The sequence below is a fragment of the Periplaneta americana genome, chromosome 14 (genome assembly GCF_040183065.1).
Source record: "Periplaneta americana isolate PAMFEO1 chromosome 14, P.americana_PAMFEO1_priV1, whole genome shotgun sequence".
Classification (NCBI taxonomy): Eukaryota; Metazoa; Arthropoda; class Insecta; order Blattodea; family Blattidae; genus Periplaneta; species Periplaneta americana.
The window spans coordinates 54,214,981-54,231,666 of NC_091130.1; the positions used below are offsets into that span (position 1 = coordinate 54,214,981).

Genomic DNA, 16,686 nt, shown 5'->3' on the forward strand with positions numbered 1-16,686 from the left:
TGAAGATGTCATGCAACCTTTCTGCAATATGGTCAGTCCCAGGTAGAACATTCAACACAACCCATTGCCACAACCCAGGCTGTGAAGGCTGAAACACCTGGACATGTGTTGGGTTTCTGTTGAAAGACGGAATTACTGCGGAACAACTGCCATCACAGGGTAAGGACAATGCTTGATGACATCCTAAGACAACAAGGATTGGAAGTCCATGAAGAAGTGCATTGTATCTCGGAAGATGATTCAACAAGACGAGCAGATATTGTCACTGATAGAAAAAAGAACACAGGAACAATACTAGACCCGACTATCAGGTTTGAAAGAGATGCACAACAGCCAAAACTTACTGATGATGAAAAGAGAATCATCTATGAATCTTGCATTCCTTATTTTAGCAAGCAGTATAACATCACGGCTAATTGTTCGTCAGTACACGGACTTCTTTTTGGAGTTCGTGATACAATCTTCAAATACACCTATAAACTTTTAAAATCAAAGGAATTCACATTTTAATATGTTGAGAAAATCTTTAGAGAAATTCTAAAGTTTTTAATTCAAATTTTTCAATTTCATCTCTATTTGAAGTAATATGATTTCACCTTCACATTAATTTTCTTTTAAAATGCACTGTATGTATTTTCATTCTTTGATTGTAAACTTTTATATATGCATTTGTTTTCTGGATTCTTGTGGTCACCCTTATTGAAGGGCAGATAGTTTTATTTTATTTTATTTTATACATTCAATATATACATTAATTCATCCCATAGTGGGCTGGGACTGGAATCCATTAAAAAACTTATGTTTTTATTTAATTTTGAATATGTTTTAACATGAAATGGATTTCTTTACTTATTTCAGGGAATGTACTTGAATTTATGGCCTGAATTGGAGCTTTAGAGTCTGATAAGAAAAAAAAAGTTTGTATTTATGTCGAAATTTGTTGTAGATTTTACAAAATTTTTATGGAAAGGAAAGGACAGGCAAGTTGCACCTGCTCCAGTTCCTTCTTCATCATCCAAAAGTGAGCCAACTGTCTGTGTAAATGTTGGTTGGTTGGTATCCAATGCTCTGGATCATGGCAATGAAGACACCAGTCGTCTTGCAGTCCAGTATTTTGTCTGTGTAAATGTACATATAATCATCTTTTTAAATATGTAGATAATGAAAAATAATGCCAGAAAGACTTTGAACTATTTCAATATTTTTTAAAAGTTTGATAAAAAAAAAACAGATATTGATTCTAAAGAAGCTTATAGCGATATTAGACATCCACACACAGATGTTGTACAATTATAATTCTATTATATCCATCTCTGAGAAGAAACGGAGCTAAATAGATATTTAAAGATGCAAAATTTAAAAAATCTATACTATAGTAATTGTACCTATTTTTAAAAAGGGGGACAAAACCAACTCTGGTAACTTTCGAGGAATATCACTTTTGTTGACGTCGTACAAAATTTTGTCCAATATTCTTTTGAGGAGATTAACTCCGTACGTAGATGAAATTATTGGGGATCATCAGTGCGGTTTTCGGCGTAATAGATCGACTATTGATCAGATTTTTTGTATTCGGCAGATAATGGAGAAAAAATGGGAGTATAAGGGTACAGTACATCAGTTATTCATAGATTTCAAAAAGGCATATGACTCGGTTAAGAGGGAAGTATTATATGATATTCTTATTGAATTTGGTATTCCCAAGAAACTAGTTCGATTAATTAAAATGTGTCTCAGTGAAACATACAGCAGAGTCCGTATAGGTCAGTTTCTATCTGATCCTTTTCCAATTCACTGCGGGCTAAAGCAGGGAGATGCACTATCACCTTTACTTTTTAACTAAGCTTTAGAATATGCCATTAGGAAAGTTCAGGATAACAGGCAGGGTTTGGAATTGAACGGGCTACATCAGCTTCTTGTCTATGCAGATGACGTGAATATGTTAGGAGAAAATACACAAACGGTTAGGGAAAACACGGAAATTTTACTTGAAGCAAGTAAAGCGATCGGTTTGGAAGTAAATCCCGAAAAGACAAAGTATATGATTATGTCTCGTGACCAGAATATTGTAGGAAATGGAAATATAAAAATTGGAGATTTATCCTTCGAAGAGGTGGAAAAATTCAAATATCTTGGAGCAACAGTAACAAATATAAATGACACTCGGGAGGAAATTAAATGCAGAATAAATATGGGAAATGCGTGTTATTATTCGGTTGAGAAGCTCTTATCATCCAGTCTGCTGTCCAAAAATCTGAAAGTTAGAATTTATAAAACAGTTATATTACCGGTTCTTCTGTATGGTTGTGAAACTTGGACTCTCACTCTGAGAGAGGAACATAGGTTAAGGGTGTTTGAGAATAAGGTGCTTAGGAAAATATTTGGGGCTAAGCGGGATGAAGTTACAGGAGAATGGAGAAAGTTACACAACACAGAACTGCACACATTGTATTCTTCACCTGACATAATTAGGAACTTGAAATCCAGACGTTTGAGATGGGCAGGGCATGTAGCACGTATGGGCGAATCCAGAAATGCATATAGAGTGTTAGTTGGGAGACCGGAGGGAAAAAGACCTTTCGGGAGGCCGAGACGTAGATGGGAGGATAATATTAAAATGGATTTGAGGGAGGTGGGGTATGATGATAGAGACTGGCTTAATCTTGCACAGGATAGGGACCGATGGCGGGCTTATGTGAGGGCGGCAATGAACCTTCGGGTTCCTTAAAAGCCATTTGTAAGTAAGTATACTATAGTAATCTTTCAAACATTTCAAAATCACAAACATTATTTCCTTAAAAATACAACTTACTCAAAAAATAAAGGTCTTGCAACAGTATCACCATCCATATGAGCTTTCCAGAAGAGTGTATACAGATATGGGAGCAGTGAGTATCGTGTGAGCAGAGATTTGCGGGCTGATTGAACCACAGCAGGTCCTAATGCGACAGGGTCCTGCGGCTGAAAAAATAAAATATATTTAATTATTTATTCCTTACTAATTACCTTGAATACGTTCTAAATTCATTCTTGCATACTTGTATGTATTTTACTTCCTTTTTTGCATTTGATGTTCTACAACGTAAAGTGACAAACTATCATATAATGGGATATATCTGTAAATTATTACTTCAAAAATTTAAAAATCAATGATGTCAAAAAGAAAATATTATACTCCTACTACCAATTCACAGTAGCTGTCATTACATTCAGAAAGTCTGTCATTCATAATTTCCACAATTAATTACCTAAGGCAAATAAAAAATACTTACTATGCCATCATCAGTGTTGTGATTGCGAGAAAACGGATAAAATGCACCCAACTGACTCCAGCGTTGGCACAATGCTGGAGTTGTATTTCCATTGAACCCACATATATCAGCACCCATTAACGGAATTCCAAACATTCCGAAGTTCAGAAGCTCTGTAATAAGTTCATTCTTAATAAATATAAAACATTGACATTCATAATAAATGTAAAACTTAAAACTTTCTCAGTTGAAATGTTGGAAGTATTATAATTAGATCTAGTGATTAGAGGTTGTGCACTGTCATCTCTCCTAGTTCCGAGGTAGAAATTTTACACGAAAATTTCTGACCCCTCCAGGAATCGATCTTATATTATGCATGATGAAGGGTGGGTGCAGCAGAGAAAAATTCTCTCCGGTACCGGGACTCAAACCTGGGTTTTCAGCTCTATGTGCTGACACTTTATCCACTAAGCCACACCAGATTCCAGTTCCGATATCAGATTGAATTCTTTCAGTTTAAGTTCCACCTCTTGGTTTCCCTTTAGTGGCCAACCCTCATGCACTGTGTCACAGATGTGTGACAGTGGCACAATGTCCAACACAGTATGTGCAGAGGTGCACTCATTACGAGTGACTAAGTGGTCAGGATCCATCAGAATGAGTGCCGTCTTAAATCACTAAGTGATTATTTACACATTATTGTGAAGAACCGAAGTACTTCATGATATCATATGATAATGCAGAATTCCTGCGCAGAAATATCATATGTACTTCGGTACTTCACAATAATACTATATTATGCAGTATAATTAATCATAATAAATAACCTAAGAACAGCAAACATTAATATAAAGCAGTACCACTTCAATAATGAGTGCCACTATTATTAAATAATTACTTTTATGCTCGACCATGCCGAAATGTAGTAATTATACACCTGGCAGCAGTCCTTTAATGAAAGTACACCTATTCATTAAAGTTCAGATTTTCGATTATTCTCGGATATGCAATCGAAAGACAACTAGCAAAACGTCATGTCGCAGAAGGTTATGTTCTGTTACTATAATAATTAGCGTTAATTGTAAATAATATTGAAATAAATTCAATTTGTCATCTCGTTTTTCAATGTCGAATTCAATTTCAAGGTTATATCAAGTTTACTCTCTAGGTTATATCAAGGTCGTCGACATTCGTTGCCCGGAAAAAATCAATACTTTCGCGTCTGTGCACATCTCACAATTTACGAGATTGCACAAGGTCAGTTCGCTCCCCAGTCACATAAGAATAAAATGAATACTTATGAATAATTTCAAGTCAGAAATATGGTCGAGCATAAAAAGTCGTATGAAACTTGCCTATATTGGTAATTAAGACACTCGCTTGCGCTCGTTTCATAAACATCCTCGCGTCTTAATTACTATCATTATAGGCTCGTTGCATAATGTACTATTAACTCATAGCTTGAGAGTGACGAAGGGGAGAGAGAGGGATGTGGGGGGAGAAATAGGAAAAGGAAAGTGAACTTATTATATACACACACACACACACACACACAAAGTCACATCAAGCTAATGATGTAACCTGCAAAGATTATGAAACACACATATGCACGCACATACATAAATTCTCACATATATACTGTACATACACACTAATAATAATAATAATAATAATAATAATAATAATAATAATAATAATAATAATCGACATCATCATCATCATCATCACAACACCACCAACATTATTATCTCAAAAATTAGGGAATCTCACATTTTGATCTCACTATGTTATGTTTCATTTGATCTTATTTGTTTTTCTTTGTCCCTTTTCTGCAGACGATTAATATTTGTAAGTTAGTACTGGAATCAGATGCTTTCTATTTCTTGTATAAGATTTTCTAATTCGTTTCTATATATCAAGCAGTATTAAATCACAGTGCCTGAAAGTTGGGCAAACTGCCTTTTGAACTGAAGTTAGGTAAAACGACCACTGTTCAACTTTACTTACATTCATCTTGGAGCACAGTCCCTAGCATACTAACTTTTGCGTGTGTTGTCAACTAGCCACCAATGTACACAGACGCAACATGGTAGTAGCAGTGTACAACAGGTCTTCAAACGTATATATTGAACTAACCACATTTTCGGTTATTCGGGAGATAGATATAACATAGTTGCCATGACTTATGAAATGACCCTCATATAAATTTCAAATTACACCGGGGACAGAACATCTAGAAGCTTGGAGGCCGTTAATTTTAAGTGGTCCGACCACCCCCTCCTTCCGCACTAGCAGGTACGTTACTATTCATCTGCAAAACATTTTCTGAACAGAAGTTATTGTATTGTAGAGCGCAGCTGGATCAGTCAAAGTAAGTGGTCAATGTCTTCAGTTTGTAGTGCAACGAACAATTCTGCTGTGTGTGAATTCTTCTGTAGTGACGTCACTGAAGCCTCTAGTTGTTCTGTCCCCGGTGTAAGGCAAATGGCTAACGTCCAAGTGCCTGGGCATTAGGTACTACTACAAATTTCAAAGTACTGAAAGTAAGTATGTTCACAGTAAATAGTATAAATAATATAACGTACGTGGTATAGTCATCTTCATGTCGTACCAATTTGATACTATGTCTCCACTCCAATGACCAGCATATTGACCATGACCAGCAAATGTTGAACGAGAGATTACAAAAGGTCGCTTCTCTCTGATTTCAGCCATTGCACTGCAAAAATATTTCACATAAATTAAAACAATATTTCATTTAAATTAATTAACTCTAATACATTCCAATTTTCAAGAGAGGCAATTCTCCTCAATATATATGATTGGTTTTCAGCCAATAAATTAATATGAAATTGTAACAAAATTAACACAATCCAATTTAAATCCTGCCAAAATTCAAGCTCGCAAATTTCAAGCTTAATAATTAACAACAGGTCTCTAATAGAAACGACCAAACTTCTTGGCTTACAAATCGATAATACAGTAAAAGCCTGACATAGCGTGGTTGTTGGAGGACATACTTAACAACAGCGTTATAGCTGAACCTCGATATAGTAGAAGAGGGCTGTGTTTGTTTGAGGTAAATAATATTTTGCCAGGGGGAAGATGTGTTATTAAGGATTCAATACATACTGGAAACTGAAAAAAAGAAGTAAAGTATGTTCATTCACTTGTTATTCGAATTAAACTAGTATGGTAAGAAATAATGATGCAAATTCGTGCTGTTTCCATTTCTCTGTAATCTTAAAAACAGAGTTGCAAGAATAATGTGTTCAATGCTAGAGCTCAAGGATAACATTACTGAATATTCATACTGAGAAAATTCACAATATATTTACATACAAACAAACAATAATGTTTGCGTCACTGCAAGCTGCCATTTTGTTCCTTTTTTGGAATTTTAAAATATGTACATGTTTAATGGAAAATCATGAAAGTTTTGTACAGATTATTGACTCACAACTTGTATATTATTTTACAGTTTTCTGCAATTTTTAATGTTACAGTTTGGGTAATTTTATTCTTGTTCCTACGCTAATGGATTATCTTCCTTCAATAGATATTAACACATTCATTTTTTTATAAAATATTAACAGCATTATATGTTTTACAAGTCATCACCTCGCGAGACGTGAAATGCATTGCATTTGAATAATTTTGAGGGAAAAATTGTTCCGGGGCCCGGTACCGAACCCAGGACCTTTGGTTAAACATACCAATGCTCTACCAATGAGCTACCCAGGAACTCTACCAATTTTTCTCTCTATATCCACAGACCTCAAAGTGGGCTGACAACCGTCAAGCAACCAACATTGAGTGCAATTTCCCTCAAAATTATTCAAATCAACTTTACAGGGAGTTATGCCTGAAAGCTTGATTTGCATAATGCATGTCATTGTTCGTTAACAGAAAACCACAATTTAAGTCACACAGAGTTAGTGTGCACTCAATGTTGGTTGCTTGACAGTTGTCAGCCCATTTTGAGGTCTATGGATATAGGGGGAAAAATTGGATCGGTGTCTGGTAGAGTTTCCAGGTAGCTCAGTTGGTAGAGCTTTGGTATGTCTAACCAAAGGACCCAGGTTTGACACCCGGCCCCAGAACAATTTTTCCCTCGAAATTATTCAAATCAACTTTACAGGGAGTTATACCTGAAAGCTTGATTTGTACATTGGACTTACAGACAAATTAAACAAGAAAATAGTACTTACAAGCTTGTTACAATAGCTTCAGTGAAACCATACAGATTGTGTACATCATAATGGTGTCCTGCATACTGTGAGCTTGACATACAGACAGTGTGGTAGTAGAGTTTACCGCCATTAATGCCTGACGGAAAATATGGTGGACGTTCAAGATTGTTATCTGGACAGCCTGTGGCACTGCCTGACCAGAAGTTGGAGGGCTCATTCATATCCTATGAAAAATACGTCATATTATAGCTGGTAAAATGCAGTAACACAATAAAGAAAATAGAAATATTATTACACAATAAGTTTGATAACACTTACAATCCATGCTCCATCAAACTGAAATTCTTTATGCAGTCTCTTTAACTGTTTAAGCCAATAATCAACAGTGCGAGGATGTGTAAAGTCTGGCCACACAGTAGAAACAGGATTCCATACCTAAGAAAATAACAAAGCTGTTATGAGATACTCGTAAGTGTAAGTCTTCATTCTAGCAATTTCTATAAATGTGAACCAGTACTACCAGCAGATTTTCATCTCAATACTGACGAAACACTTGCTCGATACCCATAATATTAATTTTTAAGAGTAACAGTGTCATAAGCCAAATGAGTTTAAAAAAAATACTGAAGAAGTTTTTTTTTTTTAAATATACATCTTGATTACACAACTTTTAACACTATATCAGTTCGGAATATGTATTGTATGTCTTTCTCGTGTTAAATATTACTGTACCTGATTAACATGTTTTGGTCTGTTATTGACCTTCTTCAGAACTGGTTGTTGCTGGTCTTGGCGCCTTTTGTTTTGTTTCCTGTGGGGGTGTGTTTGTGTAGTGTAATGTGGAGTCAAAGAGTGTGTGTGTTCTGAAATTGAGTTATGTGTTGAGAATTTCATTTGGATGTGTTTTTGTGTGTCTGTATATTTCGTATTGTTCTAGTGTGTTTAGTTTCTGGCTTTTTGGTTGGATGTGTAGAATTTCCATGTCTGTGTTCATATCTCTGTAGGTGTGGTTAGCATTTGTGTTGTGTTCTGCATATGTGGAAGTGTTTTGTAATTATGTTATGGCTGTGATGTGTTCTTTGTAACGTGTTTGAAATGATCTGGCTGTCTGTCCTATGTAGAAGTTATTGCAGATGTTACATTTGAGTTTGTATATGCCTGTGTGGTTGTATTTGTTTGTTTGTGTGTTGAGGTGTTTTTGTTGAGTATTATTTGTTCTGTATGCGATGTTGTAATTTAATTTCTTGAATGAGGTTGAATCTTGTGTGTGTTTTTGTTTTCGTATGTTAGTGTGATAAATTTTTATGCCACGCACATTGATGTGTAGTCATTTGCACCTCTCCTTACTTTTTGGCGATTATGGTGAAGAATCCTGTTCTGAGGTTGGGGCACCCATTAGGTTGGATTCTGTTAACTTCATATATTAGGATGATATACGAGTATGAAAGTAGGCAGGATATATGAAGATGGTCATAATGACAACGAAATGAATCCAGGGTCCGGAGCCGAAAGTTAATGGGTTGAGCAAAAACCCTTGGAAAAAACCTCACTCAGGCAACTTGTCCCAACCAGCATTCGATCCAGGTTCATTAGTTTAGCAGTCAGACACATTGACCACCATTCCAAAGTGATGGCCATTAAGCAGAAGTAAAAACAAATAAAGATATTTAATCAATAAACTACACACAGGAAACAAATAAAAAAAAATGAAACTAATTAACAAAAGCAATATGTAAGGATGAGATGAAATAAATGAAATTTCGGGAAGGGGGCACTACGACCCATCACTGCGACCTTTGAAGATCTGATAATGATAAGTTAAAGGGCAAAAGACCTTAAAAGGAAACAAAACTGAAGTCTGTACATGGTTAGATTTAATGCAATGGTGGAGAACTTTTATATTTTAAAGAGCTGTGATATTAATTTCATTCATTGAAAACTATGTACAAAAATTAGACTATGAAAATAAATAAAAGCAAATTCCAAACTGCTCTGCCCTCAACACTACTGTTCATCTGAGTGGTTATGTCGCATCTTGGTTTTCTCCACCCATTTCTGCTGGTCGCTCTCTAAAGGCTAGTGGCTGGAGTGTTAGAGTCTTTCCTGAATATATCTGCTCTACGGAATTGGAAATATGTGTAATATTATAAAATTTTTTTATAATTCAAAGGAAAGATCCCCGTTAATTGTCACATGATTTCCTTCGTTTTGATGAACCTGCAACACAATCACCTGGATGGACAGTACGAAGAAATGACAGATTGGCTAAAAAGAGTAAATTCTAAATATACACATATTCTAGTTTATCTCCTATTTATTTATTTCTCCCTGTAACCACTACAGGTTGCCATTGACAAAGAGTACCATGATACAATAAATATAGAGTAAATGCCTTGAGGCTTGGTGAAACATTGTTTTGGAATATGTATTATATGTCTTTCTCGTGTTAACCAGGTACGATAGAATTTAACATGAGAAAGACATATAATACATATTCCGAAGTGATATAGTGTTAAAAGTTGTGTAATCAAGATGTAGAAACATTTTTGTTAGAGTGAAAAGTAATAATTTTAAATAGATTGAAACACATAATAATATACGAAGTAAAGTCAAGAAGATGCGAATTGAAGTCATGGTCCATATGTATGATGCCTGAAAATAGCTACTGATCCTTTGAGTGTCGCAATTGTTATATCTCTTAAAATATCTTTATCTCTATCTCAGTATAATAATGAATAACAAGAGTTGCAAGGATTAGTGAAGTCTGCTGGCTGGTTGGTTGGTTTGTCTCCAATGTACTGTTTTGACTTTAAGCCATTAACAATCTAGCTCTCCAATATTTAGCAGTAGTGCAGGTTTCAGTCACTACTGCTGGGCGATGCAACCATGGCGACTTTGCTGTAGTGAAGTACATTCCACAACCTCTCCCACTCAAATCCTATCCTCACCTTCCTGTAGTGCATCCTGTTTTTAACAAACAAGCTCTGAGAACCGAGTCACAGCAGCATAATGTTCCATGAAAAATGGAGAAAATGTCATTTCAGCATGTCGAATTGCCATGGCATTCATAAGCATCCCCTAAGTGGTGAAGAGGGGATATGGCTGAAGTTATCTCACAATCCTCCTGGCTAGATCATAGTACAGACCAGCTAACCAATGACAGGCGTGGTCCTCCAAACAGTTTGAGCGTAATGTGTATGTCATATAACCGCCATAACATAAAAATGTGGTGCCTACATTAAAACAATTATACTTTTTGCTACATCACTCTCCTATATTGGAGAGCAAGGGAGTTAATGGCTTTATTGCCAAGAACTCAGATTCAGTTAACAAGATAATGAATAAAAGGAACGATTTTCCTAGTTTAATTGGTTTCCTCAGGAACTTGCCTTTCCGACAAATGGCTGTCCTGTAGAATTTTTTATGAAAATGTCCATCTGAAGTCCGTCATCATAAGGCGGGTACGTTCCTGGCTCCTCACTTGCACTTACACCAGGATCAATGAGCGGAATATAATGCATACCAGCCTGCAATTCAAATATACATAATTATAAAACTTAAGAGACCTCATATGAGGAGCATCGTTTCAAAACGTGTTATGTTCCCGAATTCTAATTTTACAGGAAACAATAAAAACGTTTTTCTCCTAAAGTGTTTTGAATATGTATAAAAATGAACTGGCATCGTGTTAATATAGACATTTATAACTAATACTGATAAAATCTGAAATATGTTTCCTATCACAATGCGGAGCTATTTGACTTTTAATTTGTTACTTAATACGTTTTGAAACAACACAAAAAATTTAATACGTTTTGATCCAACACCTTTTGTTTCTTACACAATGCTGTTTCATTTATTTATGTTTTTTCACGGAGATGTAATTTATTATTTATTATAAAGTAAAAGAAATGGTTATTTGAGATTAAATATTCTGTGTTCCATATTTATTATCAACGAAATAGGCCTATCATAGATTATACTAGGGCACTAATAAAATTGAAGCTACATTGTTTTTTTTAGTATCCTTTAGTCTAAAATGAATACACATATGTAATATAATTATGAAAATACAGTCTTTCAGAGTCTTTCAAAACCTGATTCTTCATGAAGATGTTCACCATGTTCATTATTTTCAGTAGAAGATCCTGTATCATTGTTGAGGCAGAAACATAGAACCCCACGTCCCAACTATCTTCAAATCTCACTTTCAGCAAAGTATCCACATCGTTCTTCTTAGCATCAGTAAGATTTGTGGCACTTATTCTTCTTACTCCTCGTTTTATAATACGAATGCCTACTTTGAAAAGATCATCATATCTAATGTGGGTTCCATTTTCAAAGTAACCTCTGATTTTCCATTTTTATAGATCCTTTTTAACATAACCCTTTTAATATCCTTGATTGCGTCCACCTTTTTGGTACTGTGAAGCTAGAGATTTATAATCTCGAATTGTCCAATTTTCTCCTAGAGTTTTAACAGAACCCACAGTTTCATAAAAAAAACCCTATATTCATTAGGGGTAATTATCTCGGCTTTCTTACTTATTTATTTTACTAGGTTATTTTACGATGCCTTATCAACATCTTAGGTTATTTAGCATCTGAATGAGATGAAGGTGATAATGCCGGTGAAAAGAAAAGAGTCCGGGGTCCAGCACTGAAAATTACCCAGCATTTGCTCATATTAGGTTGAGGGAAAACCCCGGAAAAAACCTCAACCAGGTAACTTGTCCTGACCTGGCCGTCACTCCACAGGTGTGGACTCGACTTTCTTGCGCAACGTTTTCTCTATGACTCCGAATGGCCCCGCACTGGAAAATGCATTACAACTTCGGAAATATGGGGGGGGGGGCCCTTGCTTTGGAGCCAGAAAGGAAGGACGTGTACTATGTGCATGTTTTTGTTCTGCACGCTGCATCTGTCAAAAAAAGCAAGTAACATCCTGCTCAAAGCTGAGAGCTTCGAGAAATGACATTCCTCCTGATGCCACTTCATTTTCCCCTCTTCCAGACTGAGTCTCGTTCCATGTATAGAGTGTAGGGAACTTTGTGGGAATGATGCACAGTGAATTGACAACGATTAGTTGTAGAAAGGTCCAGTTTTCGCCATTGTGTGTATATGGAAATGCATGTAGTTTAGAAGATAATATTATCTCAGAATGAGATATTTAATTCAGTTTATTGTCGTAACACAGCTGATGTATTTATCTTGTTTCCATTTCGCGATTCATTTTTGTTTTTGTTCTCAGCCTTTTCCTGATCCTCTTTGATCTTTCTCCAACTATTGCATGACCATCCATTTTGCACAAAAGTAGTAAGCAACCGTTGTTCATTACATCGTACACATCGCTGACAACTTAGGAAAAAATGCGGAATTTCTTTCAGGTCAACCAACAAAAGGAATACGGTTTGGAATTTAATACGATTTGAACCGATCAGTTTCGCGAACATAACACGGTTTGATCCGACGCATCAGAAAGCGCATACAAAAAACACAGAATATAATACGAAATGATCCAATTTTGTTATGATATATGATAGAAGACATGCTTATAAGTGCGAAATCGCATCAAACTGAATTTCGATGGAGGGGGGACTTAACACGTTTTGAAACGATACTCCTCATATGTGATTATGGAACTGGTACCAAATTATACAATTCATATAAATCTAAAAATATTTTTGATAATATTACATGATAATTTTCCTTAAAAGCTCAGTTTTTTTATTTTAGTTTCTAAGTGACAAATTTTCTATATATTATTTTCAATTATTGTATCACACCTAGTCCATGCTTCTCACTAAACTAGTTTGGTTAGTTCTGTTTCCAGTGCCATCTTTTGATGATAGATGATTATGATCTAGAAGAAAAAAAAAAAAAAGAGCTCTTCCCACCTATCCCAGTCAAGTCATCAACTTTAAATTTATGGACTAATTGATCTATAGCAAACATTTTAAATAAGATCACTAACAAAGAAGAATTATCATTTACTTCAAAATCGTACTATTGCTTATACTTAAATATTCTCTATCTTGACAGATATAGAAGTAATGAACAAAAAATGTGATCTCATTGATCAGTCTTTTTTTTTTAACCCAATGTTTATTTTATTCTTTTTTCTCTCTTCCTAACAAATGAAAAAGACGTTTACATCAGGGAAAAGCCAACAGGTTACATCTGTGAGATTGGCAAAACAGACTTCCTTTTCCATCGCATACTGAATCAAATATATACAACTGCAATCAATAAAATTTACTATTGTTTTCAGCAAATGAAAATTTAGTAACAATACAGTAAATCAAGCAGTAGCAGAAGTAATTTTCTGAAGTCATACAATGTATTATATTTAGTGGTGAGAATTATTTGCACTAAAATGTTAAAAGGCTTATGAACGAACATGTCAATGAACTAATTATTACTACTGGATCATGAAATGAATTGTTTGTGCTCTCTTTTCTCTGAGCAAGATGACAGTATGAAAATTTCGTAAAATCTTACTAGCATTGTGCATACAACTCATACAGCTACCATGATAGCCATTGAATCTTCCAGCAGTTTTGTTCCTTTATTGCTGCTGCGTGATGTCATTGAAGTCCACTAGTCCACGCTGATTATGCGGAAATTGTGGAAGAACATGATGATAATAATAAGGAAGTAAATTTTTCATTATTAAAGAAATAAACTAAAATAAATAACAGCAAGATTACCAAATTTACAGAATATTACAGCACTACAAATCTTTGCTGTATAACCTACCTTAAAATTCATTACAATTAAAAAGACAAACATAATCAAATTCGACAAATGAAATACGAAGATAAACAGCTGTTTACTGTTATGATGTAGTATGTTTATTGATATGAAGTCACTTGTAGTGATTCATTGGTAATATACGAGGCAGTATAATTCTTTTGTGCAACAGAAAGACACAACTTCATTCTTTACAACATCTTTTACCAGTAATTTGTAATATACAACACCATATCTTGGTGGAATAGAGTCCTTGGTTACCTGTCACTTTAACTATTCCCTCACCTAACCTAATCTTTAACTCGCAATGTTTATGGGAATATACTTCAGCGAAGGGTAAAAGACAGTGCAACACTATCCCCATGATCAGATACTACCAATTAATGTGCCAAATATGGTAAACACCTGGTGTCGTTAAAGTAAATAATTACAATAAACTCTGCCAGATGTCAACTATAGTATGTACAGAAACTACATGTTCTCCTCTTCTATCTCCTCACACTAATAAGGTTAATAGTACATACAGTTGCGAAGCTCAATACTTACTAAATATGCAAACAGTTGAAATATGCATCCATAGATAGTTGCTAGCCACCAGGATCGCTACTATCGCCTCATCACAGGCTCTTTCCCTAGCAAACGATAAAATGTATTGTACTTTTGATATCATGTTCTTTTGAAAAATTAACACCTTCCTTCCACTATTGAAATACGAAATACATAAGATTTATTTATTATTTTCATAAAGTATATATTATATTTTATAAACTCACCTTCCTGGATCTTTAGGAAGGATAACTCTGACGTCTTCTTCTTAGAATTTATAGTGCAACAAACGTTTCCTTGTCCCATAGTATTACTCAGATTATTGTATTTTAGCCATTTACAGTTATTACAACTGATAACGAACATTTCACAGTTTAAACAACTTTTCACAACAATGCGAAATACGGCACAGTCAATGCCTTTTCGATCTAGACCAGGCCGTAATATATGTTCGGGTTTTCTATTTCAGTGTATGGAGCTCAGTGAATTATTATAACTTTATTGCGTATCATAGCTAAGTTTTATTTAGTGTAATGTGTCCATAAGTTCCCTTTACTTCTTGTTGCACAATATGTTGCAGAAATAATTACAAAACTGTGTTATTTTAACGTGAAGAGAATTTTACATGTTAACATAATCTTTTTGCATCAACATTTTAGGTTTAGAATGGAAGCTATTTTGAGGTTTAATAAAAAAGAATTTATATTGTGATTTTAATATAGCACATCTACCTTCCTTGATAAAGACAGAAAGTTTATCATACCACTCTCATGAAATTAGTGTACGTACAATTGTTACTTCGTCTCTTAGATAGTAGATAAATACAATAATTCAATACTCAATTGTAAAATACAGACAAATTGAATGTGCGGAGTATCATACATGATATTATGCTTAATTATAATGTATAATTGCGAATTTAGGAATATGTTGTTGTTGTGTTGTTGTTTTCTAATGCCAGGCGTTTGACAATAAAGTCATTTGACCTCTTGCACTCCAATATTTTTCAAAGATATTATCATGACCAACCAATGAAGCACAGATTTTGAGGTGTTCCGAATCCATTTCTTGGTTTGAGTTGCACAATGGGCAGTTAGGGGACTGATATATTCCAATTCTATGCAGGAATTTAGGAATATAAGATATAGTAAACATAACCTATAATATTTCCATATGAATGGCAGGGCATTGGAGACCACTAAAATTAGACAGAAAGGGGCAACTGGGACAGTAAACATAACCTATAATTTGAACATATCTAAATATTCGTGTGGTGCAACTGAAAATTATTGAATCGTGCATAAATGAATGTACAATAATTTCGCAATATTTAATCGAAATAAAGGCAGGTAGGTCTATTACACATACTAACAACGTAATTTTCACACCAAAAATAATATTACACCTTAACTCACAAGGCATTATGTCTGAAGTGTCTCCTAATCATTGTTTTAAATTTTATTAATGCAATTACACAACATTTTAGGGAAATATATGTTACTTTTTATGCATTCCAATTAAATTATATGGTTGAAACACTGCCCTTCATGATAGGATTAAGCGAGTCACATGGTCTGCCTTACGGCCTGTATTAGATCACGATGGCAGTGACATAGTCTATTGTTCCTAGTACACACACGCTCCAAGCGGCTAGCAACTATCATGAGAAATGCAAAAAATCACCCCAAGCTTCGCGACTGTATTGTGGTTACAGTGAAATAACTGTGAATTTCAATTTTATTTAATTGATATGATGTGATATGATTTATTCTCACACTATTCTCTCTGGTCCTGCTGGCTTTTCACATTTCTGTATTCGGGCCAGTAGTCCCATTCTTACACTATTTACAACTTTTACACTACCAGACATTTAAGACTAACGCATATTCATAATTTCATTGTTCATCCACTTTGTCCTCCATGTTCATCCACTACACTTGTCA

At 34.8% G+C, this 16,686-nt stretch overlaps 1 protein-coding gene across 1 annotated transcript in view; it reads right to left on the bottom strand.

Moving 5' to 3' along the window:
• Positions 1-16,686, bottom strand: part of LOC138713290 (lysosomal alpha-glucosidase-like) — a 56,957-nt gene that overhangs the window by 16,506 nt on the left and 23,765 nt on the right. The window contains exons 8-13 of the mRNA XM_069845270.1: positions 10,834-10,971; positions 7,763-7,879; positions 7,463-7,668; positions 5,837-5,970; positions 3,273-3,424; positions 2,813-2,961 (exon numbers count right to left, since the gene is read on the bottom strand). Coding sequence (XP_069701371.1) covers positions 2,813-2,961; positions 3,273-3,424; positions 5,837-5,970; positions 7,463-7,668; positions 7,763-7,879; positions 10,834-10,971 — 896 coding nt within the window. The remainder of the gene's footprint in view (positions 1-2,812; positions 2,962-3,272; positions 3,425-5,836; positions 5,971-7,462; positions 7,669-7,762; positions 7,880-10,833; positions 10,972-16,686) is intronic.